Here is a 22,335-nt window from a genome sequence, read left to right as displayed (position 1 = left end):
AAACTGTCGCATTACTGTAGATTTCTGACTCATCTCAGTTGCGGAAAGTAATGTTAATGTTGTCTTTTGTCGACAGTGATGACTATAACGCGGAGAATATATCTCTGGACCAAACTCGTAACCTAATCAAACTCGTAACCTAACCCCCTCTCTGTTAGTGGTGATAACGTTTTACTTCGACGTCCCCTATGTAGCAGAAAACTTATTTCCGATAGAGACTCTCAAGAGAAATGATTTTCATTGGCTCTCAGGGTGTTGATGTATGTTAATGTTTCCGAGTAATGAGCCGCAATTCCCCGATGATATGATTCTTCGAATTCGGGAAAATCAATATTCTCCTCTTTCGCGGGTACAGGGGAAATTTGCTGTATAGTGGACGGAGGGAAAATGAGGTGGGTGTTAGCGGTGTGGGGAAGGGGTGGCTCAAGCCATCATCCCCCTCACAAACCCCTCCTCCGACCAACCCTATTCGGGCCAACCGGGGGTGCGAGAGAGACCGTTATGTGAGCTTCAACACGCCCGGGGTCGAAAAGTCGTAAAATTCCGACGAATATTTTTTTCTTAATTCCTTTCCGGAAAATATGCAATTCGTGAGCAGGCTTTCCGAGAGTCCCGAAAAGGCTTGTGGGAAATTTACAATCCGAATCCAAAAAAAAAGAACAACCCCATATAGTCTCGCGCGTTCAAGAACAGGGGATGGAGAGTCATTGGTTTAGGGAAGCCGTTTACTTTATTGTGGACCGCGGGCATTGTGGGGCCGATATTTCATTTCTAATGATACGTCGTAACAGTTTCATAAATTTAAAGTATTTTTCAGCTAAAGAGGACTCAGCACCCTTTCTCAACCAGTTATAGTTTGTCTTTTTTTACTTTTTATTTTGACCTATTTCGCCAGATATAACGTCATTAGATATACTGTCAGGCATACTACATCCTCAGGTTTATACACGGAGGTGAAAAATTGTCACGAAATTTTATCCGTGCATAGCTGATACTATGAGGAACCAAAATTACTGATATTGAGATACTTGATATTGATTACTGATATTGAATTACTGAATTAAGATATTTAGGTCGAAAACGCACCATTTTTTACTGCAGTACCTTTGCGCCAAGCGCTTCAATTAGCTGTGAGTTTGCTCTGTTGCCGGAGGCTCTGGTCAACTCTTGGCCTCGAATGCTTTGCCTGCTGGAGATCGCTGTGTGTTCAAGGCAGCTCGCAAGCTGAATGTCAGAGCATTCGAGGGCATGAGTCGTCCAGAGTCTCCAGCAACAGAGCAAACTCGCGGCAAATCGGAGCGCTTGGCACAGTTTCCGTACTTTAAAAATGGTACTCTTTCAGCCTAAACAAAATAAGTGATTTTGGTTCCCACTGGCAACAGCTATCCAGGGTGAAAATTTTGTGAAAAAATTTTCCTCAAACCCTCTATAACTTACCCCGTTAAGATTGGGGATGGCTACAATAATATTTTCATTGTCGATGTGGCAAAATTAGTACCAATAAATTAGTTGTTCCCACGCATCATGATGATTTTACACAAGTTTACGCCATATACCATGACCGTTAAGTCCTCTCTCGCATTTAACTCGCTGGGCATATACATAAACGGAAACTATAGTGGAAAAGCCCACCCATCATATATCACCATTTAATATGATGGGGTTTTTAAACCCCCTCATATTAAATGATGCACCAAGAAGGAAAAGTGATTTTTTTCGTAATCAGAGTTAGGAACAAAAATTAGATAAGGAAAATAAACTATATCAAATGCATATTCAGTAATGTATTTGATTTTCCACTCGATGTCAGCACAGAACAGAGTCCCACTCGTATCCCTTGGCCACCAAGTCTATATATTTCTTCTTTAATTCCTGTACCTAATTCTGTTTAGAAAAAATCACTAGGCTCCATTCCCCTCAATTGAGAATTCTGAAGGTGGATGCAAAAAGTGCTATCAATAACGGCACGGTTAAATGGGTTTACAAAACCACGCCACTGGCGTCTCTAACAGCAGAACGATCCGAATTTAAATTGTTTCTGTTTCCTTTCACCTATACTAACCACCTCCTCCACGGATATAGAGACTACCTTTTAGATAATAGAGGGTTGAATTTCGGAAATTACAATCCAGAATTCTCTAGTCGGAATTATAATGTGTTTTCAATCATTTAACACCCATTACTTAGCATTCTTAAAGCTGCATCCATATTTGGTCTTACTTCTTCGAAAGATGATGCTAGATGAATATAGTTTAAAATATAGTTTATATATATGAAATATAGTTAAAATATAGTTTACTTTTTCACGTATAAATGGAGTAATGCTACCTGTATACCTTAAAAGACCAACAACCGTCAAAATAATGGTTTTAGCGTTTCTATTTTATTTACAACGGTATAGCGTGTTTTATTCCGGGAATCACTACTCTATATTCCGTCTGGCCATTTAGGCAGTTATTATTATTGTTAGTACATTTATGCATTTAACATACCTACTTTATAAAAAAAATTATGGAAATAAGCAGCACATCTGCCATTCCGAATGGCGTGTGGTAGGCCAGGGCAGGGGTAACAAGAGCAACGTGACTTTAACGCTGTTAATTAAAAAAGTTTTTTTGAATTGATTTCCTGGATATAGACAGTTACTTATACCACTTATTTTATAAGAGCGCGACCCGGGTTTCAATGAGTAATCATCATCATCAGGCCTGATGATGATGATTACTCATTGAAACCCGGGTCGCGCTCTTATAAAATAAGTGGTATAAGTAACTGTTTATATCCAGGAAATAATGGAATACCACAAAGTTAACCAAGAGTTAGTGAATTTTTTTTTTAATTGATTTGTAAAAAAATACTCAGTTGTACTGATTATTATTATTAGGGTATTCTACCGATTAAGGTAGGTTTCCATGGAGTGCTAAAGATGTAATCTGGGAGCCTGCATTTCCTTCCAGCACTGCCTTCCTCAATTCACATTAAGGCCTACTCACTTTCAATCTATCTAAAAATCCTATTCTCTTCCGTCCCCTCCCACGTTTACCCAACATTCTAACCTCTAACACCGATTTCAACATACTCTCCCCGCTGAGCACTCCCTCTATACATACCGTCTGTATCCTCCGTATCTCATCTAAATGCTGCCTCTCCTCACCCACCATGTCCAACACTATGTCGTTCCTCCTCCTCTCTGTCCGTTTCACCTTCTCCATTCTTCTCCATTCCCTCATCTCGAATGCCTCCAATGTTCTCTCGTCCTCCATCCTTAGTGTTCACGTTTCCGCACCGTAGAGAGCTACACTCCAGATCAAACTCTTCACTAACCTTTTTTTAAACTCTTACATAACGATCCTCTCAGAAGCTCCTTTCTGTTCATGAACGCCTCCTTTGCTAATGCAATTCGCTTCCTGATTTCCTTACTATTGTATCCGTTTTCCTCTAATGTGCTGCCTAAATAGTTGAATTGTTCTACCTGCTCAAGTTTTCCCCACCTACTTTTATCTTGAGTCTCACATTCCTCGCTTGCGATGCTTTACAAAACCGCATTACCTTTTTGTATGGTTATGTAAAGGAAAAATATTATGTTCAATGAAGTTATCAATCACTTTAAATACAAACGAAGAAATGTGTAAAATAAATACTACTCGTCAAAATCACCTTCTAGCTATCCATGTGAACCCGGTCCTTCTAGAATTAAAGGGCAATTTCCTTTTTCAATAAATTATCTATCCATCTCATTGATTCTTCTTCTGTTTTCTTGGCAGGTGGGGACGCCTTCTCGGACAAGGGTGCTAGTGGCAGTGGCGGCTGGTCGTACGTGGGCGAGGGAGTCCGCATGAAAAAGGCGTGGCCGGGCGGGCAGGGCGAGCCTTGGGAGCGACAGGGCCCGGGGCGCGTGTTCATTATCCCGGCCCTGTCCAGGGGCGCCTGCGGCTGCGACTACCTTTGCGTCGCACTCGACGAGTATCGGAGCAAGACGCAGTGCATATGCCCCAGCGGATGGACACTCGGCAACGACTCCACGTCTTGCGTCCGTAAGTGGAGTTCCACACTGCAGGGGGGGGGGCCTTAACCCATTAAAACCAAATGTTGCTTCTAGGACACATCCCTGGAAACTGTTAATAGTGCAGTAAAAATGTGGATAGATTACAGTTTGAGGATTTAAATGCATAATTTCTCTAGTTTTATCAGGCAGATAAACTATATTTATGGAAAAATAAAAAAATAAGGATTTTCCTGAAATTCTAAGAGTAGATCAAAATTTACACTTACTTCTCTCAGCATTCACATTTGGAAACGTATTATTATAGCTTTTTTTGCCAGTAAGAGACACAATGGAAGACTATATTTGCTCAAGATTAGTTCATAGAGATAGGAGGATTGTACGATATTGGTTCAATAAGTGCTTAAAATTACGTATCGTCTCATAATGGTTGAGGAATGAGCACATATGTTCGTCCCGTCTCGAAGACCTTTTGTTCACTTAATCAATTGGAGAAAACTCAACGTCATTCCTCAGTTGGATTCTTGTCTTGAAGATTTGACCCAATTTAGCAACTAACCGTCTTATACAGTGGCCCAATTAATCGGAAGCAATGTAATACGTGAGCGTGGTATGGGATGAGAAATTCTCGTGTAATACGACCACATAAGGATTCTTGAAACGAAAGAACGAAGGTTATTGCTTGCTATTATCATAACAGGGAACAACAATAGGAAGATTTTTAAATACGCTCATTCTATAAAAGAACCTGTGTGGACAAGTATATTAACTCAGGACCAGAAATGCAATTGCTAGGTTTCCAATTTAAACCAACCGATTGTAGCGGAAGTTCTAGTTGCTAAATTAGTCATTTCTGCAGCTAAATGATTGAATACATCCTGAACTCATATAACTTTAACAGGCTCCGATCGCATCATTTTATGAACAGAATTGATGCTCAAGAATTACGTCGCGGAACGTCAGTTCGTCCTAATGTAGGTTTCCAGTGATAAATACGATAATATTTAGGAAAAAATGGATCGAAATACAGTAAAACAATTTTTAATTAATTAAGATTGACTATTTATGTCGCATAAACGACGTTTTAATGAACCTTTAATGGAGAAAAGAGGCGGAACTATGCCAATTCGAACCGTACGTTGAACATATCGTAATGTTGAACATATTTAAAGTTGCGGCTAAATTTCCTGAGCCTGTAAGCAATCAATATTTAGTTCATATTAGCTTATTTAGCTACGATGTTCATTAATTATGAAACATTCATTGGATACAGATCCTGAGTAATTCTCTTTTTAGTTCGGAGCTAAAATTTAATACGCTTGATTGTACACTCTTTCTTAATATACTTATTATTTTCAAGCCGAATGGCAGACGTAACTCTTTATTTTTATCCTCCGGGCTAATCTAGACTGCGGATATTGGAAATATTAAAATTATAACTATGCATTCTAAATCATACATCGCCTCGTCTAAATAAACTATTTTTGCGTAATTAAGTTAAAAGAGAAAATGTGAAAGGTCACAGTTCTCCGAGTTTTCTGTAGTAACTTCATATTTTGTGAACAAATTTACGCCGAAAAATACCCTAGCTGCTTCAAATTCACAGAAATTTTGCTACCTAATTAACGCCTAAATGGATATGAATTTTTAATTGATAAATTCAACCGTTATTGGATATGGACCTGTCAACGCATTTCAAATATCATTTAAATAAAAAATGACTTTGATTGCCGTGGCGTCATTGCCTACAGCTATTTGCCGATGTTTCAAGTCACCAGTGAAAGGTTCTCCTGTTTTCGATTGCAATATTACCTGTTTGAGAAGTACCTATCACGGTCAATCTGTTATATATTCAAGTGCACTCAATTTTTAGTGGGTATCCTGCGTTTGCTCATGCAATTTTTACCTGGAGTCGTAAAAATTTCACATTTTGACCTTTTCCACTTCCCTGGAAGGTGAAGGTCAAATTATCCTGTAATGGTTCAGCGTATTTGCATGCAACTACCCGCAACTCTTGCTGAATTTAGTAATCAACCGTCTTAAATTAAAGGAGTGCTTAATGCCTATGCCACTCTCAGGTTATTTTAGCAATATTATATATTTGAAATATTTTTGCAGCTGGTGTGCTCTATTTATCTATGGTATGAAGCAATTTTGCCACTTCATATTAAAATTACATTTAATTGATTTTAAAATGTGAATATTTTTCATTGCTCGTGAATATTGTCACTACGAGCTGAAATCTTGGTCGGACAAAATAGAAGATAACCAATAACCAAACCGAAGGGAATAAAACCAAGTGATATCATTTTGTTAAATTGTACTTTTTATGTTTTATGGTTTCAAAAAGTTATTCAATACCTTGAAACGTACCTTTCTTCAATTGGTGGTACATGATTTCCAAGGATGTTCTTTTGCGTAAATCTGCATCACCCTTTAAATATTCCTACCAACAGTACCGTCTCTTCTTTTCATTGCCCTGAAGAAGTCTCCAGTAGCGGCGACGAAACGTTTGGAAGATATTTTTAGACTGTAACGCGGAATTACTCAAAATAACATGACTGGATACCATTTCCTGTAAAAATATATATAACTAATAAATTCTCCATTTCATTCAAATAATTCATCATCTAATCACTTTTCAAAAATTTGTTTTTTTTTCATTCTTCTTTGCAACAACCTCTGTTTGGCGCCAGCCTACGAAGTGCCCTCTACGTCTCCAATGCTGCCGTACCCATACAGCATATCCATAGGAGTTGCTGGTTGTCTTCTAGCATTCATACTGGCCTCCTTCTGCATGTTCATGTGTAAGTTCAATTTTTGTGTTAATTCCAGCAATTTGTCGCAGGCTAGCTTGCGGCTTCCCTTAACAGCGTCACCTGCAACTGCTCATAAATAGCGGATATTCTGCAAGGAAAAATTAATTGCCACAACCGGGATACAAAGCTGGGTCCTTCGTATTCAATCATTATTACTTTCCTATCAAGGCCCAAATGACTGCAAGATCCCGGGCAAGGCAAATGATTTTTTCTCTGTCGTTTTGTTGTACTAAATTCTTTGAAATATGGCATATCTTCTTTATCCTTCTGGTAATTGTCCAATGGAGACCAATAAACTTTTTATTACTGTGTCTGTGTGTGTGGGATTCTACCTTGTACTAAATTTCTTTTACGATAAAATGTCGAAATAAACTCTTCCAACAATAATCTCCCTACTTTTGCTTAGAAACATGGAATTTTCTCGCTATATTTTTCGGGTGCCATCATAAATTATATCTGTAATTTTTATGGAATGTTAAAGAAATGCTTGTTTATAGATAAATTTTTTTGAATATAAAGAGTCAAATCCGCTAGTTTCATTTTCATGTGCAGGCCTTATTCTCTCGTGCCGTTAAAACGCACTCTGACGAACCACATTGAAAAATATTTCCATAGTTAATAGTATTCTTCTCATAACATTAAATATAATTAAATCCTATATGTTTGTATAGTAATATACGTGTGTATTAGAGACATTTGCATCAAAGTTGGATTCAGCAGTCAGAACATAAAGTTCTTATCTTTAAATTGATAATTGGTTGGCCATAAAATGTTATTTTCGGTCAAATAAACTTAGTGTTGCGTCGATATAATTCTTGCAGCAATCAAAAATTCTGCTGAGTTGCCGATGGGAAGTAAAGTGAAAATGGCTTTGGAATGTGAATTGTTCTCTCATCCAGTCATGTAAACCAATTTGATATATTAAACGCAAACTTCGCCAAATTCAAAGGTTCTGATCAAGGGACTTCTTAGAAGAGGACACACTTCCAAAAGCTTGATTCGTATTTTCTCTTAGGATGCATTTTGATCAGTTTTCAAAATTGACCACAGCACGACGATGAGTGCTGAACGATCTATTTGCTCTGAATATTTGAAATAAAGTATTTGATATCGCGAGAGAAAGCATTGGAAAGAAATGAATCGGATGGATTAAGAATAAATATTTAAGGTACCGCCATAAGTATAGACTATTTCCTCGTGTAGTTCAGATTGCATTGGCGTTATCGAAGCTAATGGCACTTTTTATACGAATTTCAATGCACGTAGGGAGGCAAAGAAATTTGGAGGCCTAATGTAAAATCCTATGTAGTAATATTCGCGTTTCCACTATTCATTTTCTCTAACGTAAAAATACGCGCATATGATATGTATATCTCGATCATTTTAGCTACTCACGTTGGAGGGCGCTGCTATCGACTATCAACTCCTTAATCATCCACTGGCTTGATTGCGTTTTTCAATCAACAGTAGAACCATTTTTGATACGTATAGCAGTTGCCTCTCCAATTTCTGATAAAGGATAAAATGGGGAGGCAAATCTAGGAATAATATTGAGAAATAATTTGCGAGATGAAGACGTTTGAAGACGACTTTTGCTCCGTTTTGAATTAAAACGCAGATTGCTTTACGTTAATTTCCTATGGTCACAAAAGTATTTAATTATTAGTCCAAATATAATATATATTTTATTGTTTAAGTACTATTTTTTTTACATCAAGTTTACGAATTTCTTATAGCCTGCGGAAAGAAAAATGTTTAATTCGGGAATTTTATTTGAAAGGAACATCTTTTAAGCTCAATTTTTCTTGGTAATATTCAGTTGGGTAGAATAGCGACCATTGGCGTAACAAGAGAGGAGTTCCGGGGGTTCCGAACTCCCCGAAATATAAAAACACAGTTGATGATTCTCCTTCTTTACTTGGTGAAACCTCCCTTGAAAAGATAAACTTGGTATGATTGCAGGACACGCTGTACATCATCAATCAATGCTTAAAGGGGATACAGCACGTTTTATCCGTAAAATACGATCAATGCCTTACACCGTGTGATTTTATGTGGTCTACCGTGCGTGTTGCGGTTGGAACCTAATGTAGCGAATGGAATGTTTAAATTTGAATACATTTCGCATCTACTGCCCACGACCGCAGCGTCCGTGGAGGCGAAAAGAGGAAGAAAAAAACAAATGCACATCAACGGCCGCGTTCGGTGACATAACTCACCCCTGCGGTATATGATGATGGCAGATGGTGCGAGACGGTTGGCCAGTCGGTGGTGACCTCTGACGTGCCAGTATGGAAATGAAAGGTCGACCGAATCCCGCTTTGTGGAAATGAGCCCGAGCGGCCTCCAATGATTCGCGTAGGAAATGGAATGTTGTTTTTTTTTAATTTCATACTGTCTCCCTAGCTGGAGTCGTGATTTCCCGAGACCCCTCACCGAATAGCGCAGATGCCACGGAGACCCATTTAACTCTGCGGGCTCATTTGACTTTGATATCTTGTCGATTGCATGTTGTTTCCGTGGCTCATCATCGACGTTCCAGTTTGGGGGAGAGAGGAAAGGGAAGGAAATAGATGGTTTTGATTGGCTGTTTCCCCGAAGGTCGAATGTAGCAAGGTCATGCCAGAGGAGGAGATGCTCGATTCGATTCCACCCCATTGAAATAAAGCGACTTAATAAATGACACGAGTTTTAATGTAACTCTAATGGAAATTTAATGTAATTTTTTGAAAATTTAATGTACTTTTTGTAAATTTAATGTAAATTTATTGTAAATTTTATGTAAATTTATTGTACATTTTATGTAAATTATAAATAGATAAGCGCTGTGTTATCTCTGGTTAAACTTTGATCGTGCATGTTATTTTGAGTAACCTTAAACATCGCTTATGACCAGAAGCCTTAGTTACATCTAAATTTATCCTTGTTTGCCGCCACCGTATTATCTCTTTAGCAACACGGGTTGCATTTTCTTTCCCGAATTTCTCTCTTGCCGTAGACTTCTTGTAAGGCGAGCCAGGCCGCCACAAATGACTCCAATGGTCCTTAATGTAGTGCATAGAACGATGTTCAGCAATCTATTGTTGATGGCCACTATTATTCTTTAAATCTTAGTCATCGATCTTGTATGGTCGTCGATATGTTTCGATATTCGAAGAACTCAAAGCAACGGCATGCTAACAGAGGAAAGATATGAAAGATAAGATATGCAAGAGCTAAACAAAACTTCCATTTATTCCTTCCTATGCCTACTACCCCGCAAGACGCCTCCAGAGCTGTGTGGCGGGAGTGTTAGGAGACCAGCCGTTTACATATAAAAAGGAAATGCTCTAACGAAATTACGCCTAGCATTTATTCAAGTGCTTTAGAGTTCGGGGAAAAACGATTTCCCATCCCTACCTGTTCGGCAAAATATCTTTCTTAGTATATAGTTTCTGTCGGACCTGGAAATATGGTGTGGTTCGAATATGATGTTCTCCGTGTCGCTCTTAAATATGTCTACCCTCAATTGCTCAAGCAATCTAATCTTTACGCGCAGCCTCCGAGTCTATAACGGCTCCCGACCTAATTTGCTTAGCATATGTGTTACCCTTTCTTTTGGCCGCCGACAATTCTCAACGAATCTCGCAGCTTTCCTTTGTGTTTTATTAAGTTCATGGATTAATGGGGTCTTTCTGCACCGGATCCCCATATGCTCACTGCATATTCAAAATGTAGCTTTCAAATATGGAAAATTATTACGTCTTAGAAAATAATTAAAGTTAAAGTTAACCAATTTGAAATAGAAAAATGTTGATAGTGGTCTACTTTATATATCCTGAACTTTTCAAGGGAAATTTTTAATTTTAAGCGAGTAATCCATCTCCAAAATAGGCCGGTCATTCAGGAGGTATGCGTTTTCTTAGTGTAAATTTTGCGATTAATGACGTCATAGATCCTCTGACTGTTGATCAGCTAAATAATTCATACATCACTAGTTTCATAATCAAGGAAGCTTTAAATATATGGCGTTGTAGAAAAATGATGAAGATCAATTGGACAGATCGTGTGGGAAATGGGAAAGTTCCGACAGGAATAGAAAGTGAGAGAAGTTTTGAAATCCATGGTTAGAAGACGGGACAATTTAATCGGCCAAATCATGAGACCCAATAGAATTATGAAAAATTATCGCTGAAGGGGAGGTGAGAGTGGAGATTGGCAGAGGTAGGCCTCGGATAAGATTTTTATAAGATAAGGTGATGAAGTAAGTAAATCAGAATTATTCTTGTTTAAAAGGTTAGTCTATCGGAGAATTCAGTGGAAGCCTACGTCAAACCATTCTTAGGTTGATGATGTTTTCGTAACAATGATCATTAGCTTAGTTTATTTTTTTGCTCAGCTATAATTTGGATCATTCTCCCTTTTTTCCTAAACAGACAACCGGTACCAGAAGAAAAAGAATCATTCTCTGCGGCGCAAAATGCTGAGTGGTGCAGATCTACAGCTCAATAGATTACGGGCCTCTTCTGGTGGTATGATGACCGAGTACAACCCTAATTACGAGTTCGGAGGCGGGACATACACGATACAGGATCTCAAGGACATCCCGAGAGACAACCTGCGCCTGGTCAAGTAAGTAGTGACTGAATCAGTCGTGAGAGACTGATGTGCGTGATCGAGATATTTTATGTGATCTATTTATGAACCGTATCACTCGGAAGAACGATATAATTTTTTTTTACTATTTGCGATCAAATTCGTTTAGATCTATATATAGACTCTTTCTCAGCGTACGTAAGTAATGAATTTTTCTCGAAATTTCGCTCGGGTTAAAAACTTTACCGTCGCCAACATTTTGAAGAGCGCTCTGCTCATAGTCTTCAGGGTAGTAGCGATTTGATCGATGGATTTTTCTTCCTCATAGGAAAATCCTCTAAAATCGCTGGCACATTAATGGCTTTGCCTGGTTTCGCTAATTCGTAGGGCTCTCTTCGCTTTTGTAGCGTTGGGGTGTTTTTCCCTCTCCCGTTCCTTCCGCACCTTTCCTCTCCCAGAGGCGTCGACGGGCTCCTATCGCGGCGGCGCCTCTTTCCTTTTTCCCTTCCTCTCCTCCCCCTCCCCGGGTGATCGGACGTATAAGCCACTGGCTTGGTTCCCGGCCCCGGTGCGTTGCATCCTCGAAGGGCTCCCGTGAGCCCTCACCGGTTGTTAGTCTTCAGGGTAGTAGCTACCGAAAATCGCAGAAATTTCCTTCCTCATGAGGATTTTTTCCAGCCTTTATATCAACTCACCAACCTGTCTGTTTGTTTGTCTGTTTGTCTGGTACAAATCTTGTAACTCAAATTTGACTCACTTCCTGTGAAGCAAAAACGCTGAAATTTTGCACACTTCTTCACTTCCGATGACAATACATGAAAATATATTTTTTTCTCTCCAACCCCCCTTTAACCACCCCCCAGTCAACCTATAGCCCCCCAAAACATGTTTTTGATCTAAGAAGTTCCAAATGGTCGATTTTCGTATTTTTTTTGCTTTGTGTCATATATAAACGTTGCTCATCCCCTGTAATCTAAATATAAAGGCTGGTTTTTAAAAAAAATTTTTTTATAAGAGCTTATTTCTTTTATGTAGAAACAGTAAGTAATGGTTTCGCTAGTAATAGGGCCCATCCGCCTCTGTGACGGTGTGGGATTCCTCATTCCTTCCCTTCCACTCCCATCCACTCCTTGGAGGCGTCGTCGGGCTCCTTTCGTGGCGACGCGACGCCTCCTTCCTTTCTCCTTTCATATCTCTCCCCGTTCCGCGGTGCAGAGGTGAAAAGCGAGAGCTTACAGACACTGCCCCGTGAATGTAACCCAGCGAGCCCACCCTGGTGACTCGTTCCACGAGTCTTCAGGGTAGTCTGATGCTGGGAACGTATAACCTGGCTAACAAGCGACTGCCCAAGGAGCAAACCTATGTATGATTGGTGGATGCACCAAATGATTCCGTCCCATGATTGGTTTATGTTCTCTGTTCGAACTTTTTCTTTTTGCAAGCCGTTTTTCGATTGCTTCTTTCACCACCCTGTCCCGTAAGCCTCAGGCGTGGCAGAAACGTTTTGTCTCTTCCCATTTTATGTCATTTTTATTGTTAAGAGTGTTCTGTTCTGCGTCCGCTGACTTCTCAGGTTGTCCTACCCGAGGTTCCATAGGTTCTCCTTCACTTTGGTTTCTATTATCCTGGACGTTTCCCCAATTTCTTAATTACCGCCTGTTGAGCCACGTAGTGTTTCTGATACCGAATAGTTTTTAAGTTCTTGTAAAATATTTTTTATACGTTTCTGAAACAACTAACAAACTTAATTATTCATTATTAATTTCTTATGAGTTGAAGATTTTTTTTAGGCGTTTTAAAATAATTCATCCATTTTTAATCAGCAAAAGCAGGATATATTTTCATTAGTTTTTCAGAACTGCTTATTATTCTTAAAAGCTTAATTTAGTATTCACCTCTGTAATTTGAAGGGCATAATCAAGGCGTTGTTAATTGTATAAATGGGCCTTCTATTTTTCTTATAAATGGAAATTGTCCCAGCTAAGTATGGAATATCACTGGATGTAATATTCTGAAAACTTAGAGAAATTGAAGATACACAGAGTATTATTTAGAAATTTAAACCTCCTGCATTAAAATTAAAAAATAAGGTCGTGGGATTTCTCCACATAAAAATTTCCGGGATATCAACAGGCATATAATTGAGGTTGTTAATTTAAAGAATCCCTTGCTTTCAGCTGGCAAAATAAGAAAACGTGAATGGTGGAAATTAAATAGTTAAATGGGGCTCTTTTTAAAGGTGAATGTACAGGTAATAACGGCCATTATCTCATTGTGATCAACAATGGGAGCGGGAACCGTATCCTCGCCACTGTTCCCGCGCCTTGTTGAGCCTTTCATCAAGAAACATGCGACCGCGCCCTAGCTCTGAAACAATAGGACCTCGCGAACATTTTACTCCACTTGTCTTCACACTGCGCTCTTTCAAAAAAAATTTAATTGCTTTCATATTTTTTTATATCTTTATTTTCGAGTTCCTAAACCCGACGCGTGTCTCACGAGACGAGGCAAAAGACAAAAAAAACTCCCTCTTGGGATAAAAAAAGGGAAGCGAAAAGTCTCCGTAACGGAGGCGGGACAATACGGGGAGAATGAAACAATCGCGTGGCGCGCTGCGCAAGCGACTTGGGACATTTCAGAGGCGACAGGTGGCAGGACGCGTGAGGGGGAGAGGCGAGTATTTAATGGAAGTGTTGTCGGATGGGCTGAGGTTGTCGCAGGAGTCTGGAGGAGAAGAAAACAAGTGCTTTGGGCTCCTCGTCACAAAATGTCTACCGTATACATCTTTCTCAGCCGTTTTTCTTGCTCTTATTCACAGTCCTGAAACTGTAAGTACTTTAAGTACAGTAACTGAAAATACAGCAAGGTAAACTAACGAAAACATAGTTGATATTTAGGTACAAAGGGTGTTTCAGAAGGTGTTAGGGGAGCCGATTTTAAGCATTTTTTCTCCAAAAACATTGAGTCGCAACTCCTTAGTTATTAAAAAAAATGATTCAGATTGCGCAATCATACTGTTGATTCTCGCTCAAAGTTATCGTTTAATTAAGATCGAGGGTTAATGTTTTCAGACAATTATAATCGCACATTTTTTCCTTATATTTCCGCAGAATTAGAGTTTTCATCGAATTGGGTGTTGCAAATTAATGTTTTTCACTGTGAATTCCATTTTTCCAGCCAAAGCATACCACAGATGTCAGCCAAGAAGTTATAGAAAACCCAACTGGATAATTTTTAAAGGAAGAAATTCTTTCAATCAATTATAACCTTAATTATTTTATGCCCTTAAAATGAAGAGTATAAAATAAAACGCCGGAAGTGCTAGATTACAAATAAAACCAGTTTTCATAGTAATTGCAAGGTGCATTCAAAAATATGCTTACGTAGCAATTACTCAGTAAGTAAGGAGCACTTTACCCCAAGCGACCCCATGTGTATGGACTAAAATTGTTTAAAATATCTCCCCGACCTCCTCCAGAGGTATTGCTGATTTTGCAGCACCCTGTATAAATTTTTGAGGTCGCTGATTACGAATTCTGAGTAAAACCTTTAAAAAAATTTATTTTGAAAATATCTGCAATTCGTACCGAGTTTTATTTAAATATTTTGAAAGATGGATAGTGGAGATTTAGGTACTCAGTAATCAGACTTGTGAGGTGGTAGATTAAGAATCTGAAAAGTGAACGCAAAGCAAGAATTATTACAACAGCAGGAGGCTAAGTGCATAAAAATTTCGTCTGTTTTGCGCCAATTGCGTAAGCATTTCGTTTTCCCGCGCATGGTACACACGTTTTTCACCCATCATCGAACCTGGCGTAGAGTTATAAACTGAGTACGCAAAAGTTTTTTGCATGTTATTCGTAATGGCTTACGCCTGATAAAGGACTTGCAGTTCCATAATAGAGCTAGCCTTCACTTTTCCAGCAGAAATTTCGCCGAGAATCTTGATTTCTGTGACCAATATATTTACAATTAACGCTTCAACCAAGCAATGTAAGCTTACTCCCGCGTTAATGCTGCCAAATTTCTCTTTTCGTAGCCCATACTTCGCGCCCGATTCCGTCAGCTTGAGTCGTGCCTTTTATTTCAACCGGTCTTGCTCTTGGAAATGAGCAAGATTAAAAGTTATTTTTAATTTGAAATTGTATTTTTATCATTTTATTAAAATAATCGTGGCATCATCGCTGAAATAGCATGAGACATTTTCAGTGAATTTTCGCGTTAAACATTTTGTAGGGCCGTTCATTACTACACCTGACTTCACAACTCATTTAAAGAATTCGGTAGATGGAAGGGAAAGAAAATTTTCTGTAAAATGGTTTCTTAATTTATCCATGCTCTCGTAAGTTAAAAATAAAGTAATGTCCGAAATATTCCGTTTTTAATGAGTTGGTGACGTCATTTTATTTATAGGTTAATTGACTCGATCTGTAAGAACCTTTACAGAGGTAAGGAATCGATATCCAGAGTGAAATCAATAAATAACTACACGAGGCCAATTCAAAAGGGAGTGACTGAGACGCTATTAAACGCTCGGCATGTGTTCGTGACGTCACCGACTTATCCGCGAAAGGGGATATGACCATCGATAATTTCGTCAAGAATAACTAGATAAATAAGCGATGGATCGAAAAAGGAAAAATTGTATTATTCAAGCGCTACTTGCACAACTTTGAAGTTGTACCCTTGATAAGGACATGAAGTATCGAATCCGGTAGGGTGAATAATCGTTACTTGAAAATTACTGATTGTGAGTCGAAAAATGTGTCTTTACAAAATCTGTCAAAATGAATGATAAGAAAAAGACACATTGTAATCAGGGGCGGACTCAGGGGGGCGTCACAAGGGTATAACCCCTCAAATGTGTTCAAAAATATTTAATTTTTATCAGTTAAACGCTTTTTTGTCCTTGTAAAGGATTAAAGGGTATACCCAAATGCATGGATACAAGTACCAAAAGTAAGAGAAGTTTGAGTTGTACTAATTGTACAGCGTAGCACTCCCCACTGTAAAAAAAATTCCTCTTTCCCGAGGGTATTCCATAATTCCCGGACCCAGGTCATGACCCCCGTCCAAATTTAATGCATAATCCGTACCTGACTATAACAAATGGAATGCTGATACGCCCTCACCAATTGAATCCAAGAAATTGGGCATCTGGCCATCTTGAAATTGACCTTCATACCTGCGATCTTTTATATACATAGGATAAAACGCAACTTCGAAATTCATTTTTCTCAGCTCATATAAGCCATATGAGATCCGGCCTAGTAAGATAAATTCAATGGATATTACGCGACAGTATATTTTTGCGCCACATTTTTTATGCACTATTCTTTTTTATGGAATATTGCGCATTTTCTTATTTAATCCATTTCCGGCCACCGTAGCCATACGGCTACATTCTACAATTTGAGCACATGGCTGTTGAAGAAAACTCGAACTCCTTTATTATGCCGAATTGTCTCAAATTGTCTCGTTGAAGCTTGCAATAACTTAATCCACTCATTATTTTATTTTTGAAGGCGTTTCAATTAAGACCACTTACAGAAAGTGACGGGTGCGAATAAGATATTCAATATGAACAAAATATTTTTGCCGCGTCAAATTGATGGGCAATGAAATGAGTCGCTGCCGCTATTATTACTCATTTATTTAGCTTTACGCTTTCCACAAAGGTAGCGAGGCCCTTCCTTCTTCCAATAATGAGCCCTGATGTGGGTGGGGCCACTTCAAGTGGGGGGGGGGTAAAGGGGCGGGGGGACCTTGGTAACGGATCCATTCCGGTGTTTCCCAGAATCGTCGTCAGGGGGCGTGACGCTCTCGGCCGCGTCAGAAATAGTCCCTTCTTCTTCTGCTGAGCTCTTGGCAAGGTTTTTAATGTGCCCGCCCAACAAGTTCGACTATCCGTTTTATATATCTCTACGGCACGTGTTCCTCCTCAGCCTTTCTCCGCATTTATTAATATGGATGCACTAACTTACTCCTAAATAAACTCGAGAATAAATGTCTATATATTCATGTTCGCGGGAAGGATAACACCTCAGTTAGGACGCGTACGAAATAAACAGTAGAGACCACAAGGTGACTGTGGAAAGTCACTATCGAAAGTGATTTGCCGGAGTTTTCTTCTATTTCTAAAAGAAAATCTATTTTCCCTGTGATATAGCTAGAGCTTGTAAATAATTTGTATGCTATAGTGAGTCAATAAGTCACGTTGAGTGACAGAACAGTGAGATCATAAGAGATGAGGAATAGCTGAGCGTAGAGTAGAGAAGTATGCGTGTGAGATTCGCACATTTTCGTTAGGAGGCCAGTTTTTCCGTGGGTCACCTAGAAATTTGTCGGCTTGGGTGTCCAAGGCATCACCCGGTATTTCATGATGTGCTAAATACAATAACTTCAATCTTTGTAGTCTCCGGTTCAACTTTGTGGAAGTTCATTCTAACAAATGAAAGAAAACGATGTATTTATCCACCAATTTCTTCTCTCTTTTTTCGAGGCAACAGCATCACCATCAGCAGTAAACATTTTGAGTGACATTTCTCTCTAACCATTTCCTAGGGCCGTTCATATCAGACCTGACTTCGCAATTCATTGAAAGAATTCGGTAGATTGAATAAAAATAAAATTTTCTGTTAATTTTTTTTCTCATTTTATGCATTTTCTCATAAATTAGAAATAAAATAATACCCGAAAATTTCCGTCTATTTTTATGAGTTGGTGATGTCATTAGAATTATAGGTTAACTGACTCGATCTGTAAGAACCTTTACTGAGGTGAGGAATCGATATCCAGAGTGAAATCAATAAACAACTACAAGAGGCCAATTCACAAGGGAGTGTCTGAGACGCTATTCTTCCTTCTTCAATAGTTGCCTATCAAGTTTCTTCCTCCCCCACTGAAATCACATTATTTTTATGATATATAAGACCTTATTTTATGCTTGTAACACTTGTACCTGATGATGACGCCGCTGCGTCGAAACTAGTTGTACCGCGAGAATAAATTGGCGAATAAATACATAGTTTTCTTTCATTTGTTACAATAATTTAAGTTCGCAAACAAGTTTTATTTCATTATATTTCGGGATATAATTGAAGAAATCACAACCCTCTCTCTACTTTTACGGATGGCTCTGATTCAATTTTAACACGTAACCTTATCAACCTTGATATACAATAGTCAATACTCCATTCTTCATTTACTCAGTGATTCTACCATAAGGCTGGTTAAGTTAGCCGGGAGTATAGCTCGATATGGACTAACATAAGCCTCAGGCGTCTGAAATTCACACGCGAAGATGTACATAAATTCTGCTCCAAAAACATTTTTATGGCTTTACAAGTCCATAATTTTGATGCTAACTAAAAAGTTATATTTTTTTGGTGCTCCATGAAGCAATTTGTGTTAACGCATATAAAAATCTAACATACAAAAATAAAAACCGGGAAAATAGTGACTGTGCATATTTTAAAAATTTAAGACGTATCCTTTAACAAATTTTTGGCTTAAAAAGTCCTTTCTTGAGCATTTTTATGACATCATATTAGAAGAAATTTGGAAAATAATAATGTTTCCAGATATCTATACGACAAAGCATTTGTGTTTCACAACGTAGAGACCTAAACACATTTGTTTGAGCTTCTAAAAAAAGTGAAGGATCCATAAAAAAAATTATTTGTGGTACTTTTTATAATAAATGTATAGCCGAGGAAGACGTTTTTATTTTAAAGTGGGGCGTAAACTTATTTTTTATATCTGAACGCTATTTTTATGCGTGTGGAAACTCTTGATAAGGCTCTAAAAAGGATGATTTAATTCCTTCTGAAGTGAAGGGTCTTTCGCCCAAAGCCGGGAGGGACTTAGGCGCGGGACAAAAAATAAATGAGTTTGAGTCTAGACTCGCGGTCTATAAATAAGTGACTTTTGCACAAAACAGAGTGGGAAGGAAGACATCAGAGTCTGGGAGTTCAGAAGACAATACGGGCTCAAGGTACTTCTAGTGCGGATTAAAGCGTGTAGATTGAGGAAAATATAGCACTGAAGAAACTAAAGTCATTTTAGAAACCGCATGAACTTACATCATGCATATCCGTCATATCGCTCTGTAATTTAGAACATAATACCGTATAAGGAAATTATTTACTTCCATTAGAGGAGGAAAATTAGCGTTATGTAATTATCAAATTCATTTGTCGCTTTAAGTTTTCACTCCCTCTCCAATAAACATGCCTTAGTACTGCGCTACTAGGGAATTTTGTGTGTGTTAACTAGTGGTTAGTAACCACTCCTCCTTCTGTCCGTAGGATATTCAATTTGGAGATACTATTAAAATGATATTTCTCCGAGGAAATAGAGGAAAAAAATTGAGTTTTTTCAGTTCTCAATAAAAATTAATCATATGCTCACAGGTATTCGATTGGTTTTTCTATCGCGTAAAATGACTTGTGGGCAACAGTCTCGCTGGTTTTTCAGCCAGCGTCACCTTAAATCTTGCCAGTGTCTTGGTCAACAAGGATAACCTTCGACCTGGGGACGCTAGAAGAATAATTAGTAAACAGTTGTCCACATGCCAATGACGCGGAAGAAAACCATGGAAAAATGCAGAATTCAAACTAACACCACGAGAATCTGATAAGTATTCTTTCAAATAGTTCGCTATGAAAACTTACGGTCTTATTTCCTCCATGTTAGAGCTCCTGTGAAATGATTCTACAATTATTAAAAAAATAATATTTGTTCTCATTAACATAGCTACTATTGTACAACAAGACTAATTGAGACCACGTGTTGCTAACAGTTCTCTAATAATGCGGAAATCAAATATAGTTGTACAGAAGATGTATGTCAAGAAATACACGTGGAGGTATGACTACACCTGTGATTCATCTGAAGGAGTGACAGTGCTGCGAAACCTGTACAGTTTCCATTAAGCATTGATAGTGAATATTTGGAAGTGCATTAATTTTTTGCATGATGGAAAGGTTTTACAGAAGGCCTAAGTTATCAGTAAGAATCGTCGTCTCTTACTTGATGGATTTAAAAGCATTTTCTGAATAAACTTGACATTCTAAGAAACTCTGAATTTTCTTACAATATAATCCGGGACAGACTTTAAGTTGTGTGTGTTAGTGAAGCGTCAAATTTTTGACGATTTCTCTCTCCATGGTTTAAAAATCTTTTCAGAGTCAGGTCATGACAAAGACGCGCTGCTGAATTCCTGGAACGGCATCGCAATTTATTCATCACAATTTCGTAGAAGACAAAAATGCTTTCCTTTAGTTCAAGGGGATAAAAAATACATATTCAATTTTCACTCATAAATTAGGGTTTAGAGACTATTTTTAGAAATGCGTGATTATTATCGCCCGATTTATTTTAGCGCTTCGGGCGTCAGCTCTAGTAGGAAGGGAAGAGAAAGTATCAGACTGAAATGAGCCAAATTAATACGTCACCACGAGGACATCATTAACGTTTTATGTTTTCCGCTTGCGTCAGTTATCCGCTTTTCCTGATGGTGGTAGCGATCCATTCCTCACCAAACAATAGTGCCAAGGTCTCATTTCTAGATGCTGCCACGTGTTGCTCGTTAGGTTATATTAATCCTACATAAAATTACCCGAGAAAACAAGGTACCTGTTTGATATGCATCGCTTTGGATATTCGTAATTAAAGGTATATGGCAATTCATATTAATTGATGTGGTGAGAAGTCAAGGGGTTCAAGTGTTTTTCCTATATATATTTAGGAACAGAAAGTTGGTAAAGAGAACAAACGAGATCAACTAAATATTTATAACTAGATATTATTAAACAAATAGTTTTTACATTTGATTTTCCACTCGATGTCGGCACAGAACAAAGTCTCACTCGTATACCTTAGCCACTAAGTTTTTATATATTTCTTCTATTAATTTCAGTACCTAACTCTGTTAAGAAAAAAATCACTTGTGCCCCTGGCGTAAAACCCCCTCAGTTTCATAATTATAAAGATACTTTTAAAACTAGTTTAGGATAGATGAATGAGGGGAACGATAATGTTACAGAAACACACTAGTATAATAGGTTATACTTGATACATTTATAGACATTTAATGTGTACCTACGTGACATTTCTCGCATTGTTATTTATTAATTATTTCTGACCTATCCAAAAACGCCCGGTTGCATCTTGTATGTTGTCGTATTCTCAGTTACGGCATTTAACGAGTGTACCGGCGGGGAGATCTTTTTCAGATTGTGGCTTGATTTTGAAGCGCCATTTTACGTCATCGCTCCTTCCCCCTCCCCCCTCTCGTCTCCCGATAATTTTTCACCTCTTCCCCACTCTCTCAACCCCCGCTTCCCTCCTTTTCCTACCCCGCCAAAATTTGCCTTCCAATCCCATTACCCTCATAATTGCGTTAATTACTTCAGCGGCCGTCAGACTTTCCTGCACAATTACCTCGGCTGCCATTCGCTAAATACGAGGGCAGAAACGGGAAAGTCTGCGAGCCGGAACAAGAAAATTGGAAGCACCCAGTTTGGTATTTCCCTCACGGTCGTTATTTCCTATTCCGTACCTATCCGCATCTACGTTTGGAAACACGTGGCCTCGATTATTGAAGCCCGCGTTTCTGTGTAGGCGCAGCAATCTCAGTGACAACCTTAATTTTTTGCGACTCCAAAATATTTATTTATTCACTTATTTATTTATTTACTTATTCATTTATTTATTTACTTATTTATTTATTTCCTACGGATGACACCAGTTTACAATACTGATCACCAAATAAAGCGTCAATGTGGCATAAGCAATTTACAAAAACCAAAGCTACAATAAGCAATTACTTTAAAAAGTAAGTCTGCAATACAGGTTGTGCTCTAACCTGGAAAACCTGAATTAGTCAGGAAATTTCAGACCTCTGGAGAATACGCACGGAACTGGACGATTGTC

At 38.4% G+C, this 22,335-nt stretch overlaps 1 protein-coding gene across 3 annotated transcripts in view; it reads left to right on the top strand.

The window, feature by feature from the left end:
- LOC124166355 (leukocyte tyrosine kinase receptor-like) overlaps positions 1 to 22,335 on the top strand; it is a 550,686-nt gene that overhangs the window by 419,883 nt on the left and 108,468 nt on the right. For 2 of the 3 annotated variants that reach the window (XM_046543832.1, XM_046543834.1), the window contains exons 17-19: positions 3,765 to 4,034; positions 6,700 to 6,810; positions 11,238 to 11,433. In XM_046543832.1, coding sequence (XP_046399788.1) covers positions 3,765 to 4,034; positions 6,700 to 6,810; positions 11,238 to 11,433 — 577 coding nt within the window. The remainder of the gene's footprint in view (positions 1 to 3,764; positions 4,035 to 6,699; positions 6,811 to 11,237; positions 11,434 to 22,335) is intronic. The other variant, XM_046543833.1, reaches the window with a different exon arrangement.

The sequence above is a fragment of the Ischnura elegans genome, chromosome 10 (genome assembly GCF_921293095.1).
Source record: "Ischnura elegans chromosome 10, ioIscEleg1.1, whole genome shotgun sequence".
Taxonomy (NCBI): Eukaryota; Metazoa; Arthropoda; class Insecta; order Odonata; family Coenagrionidae; genus Ischnura; species Ischnura elegans.
This window is presented reverse-complemented; position numbering and strand designations above follow the sequence as displayed.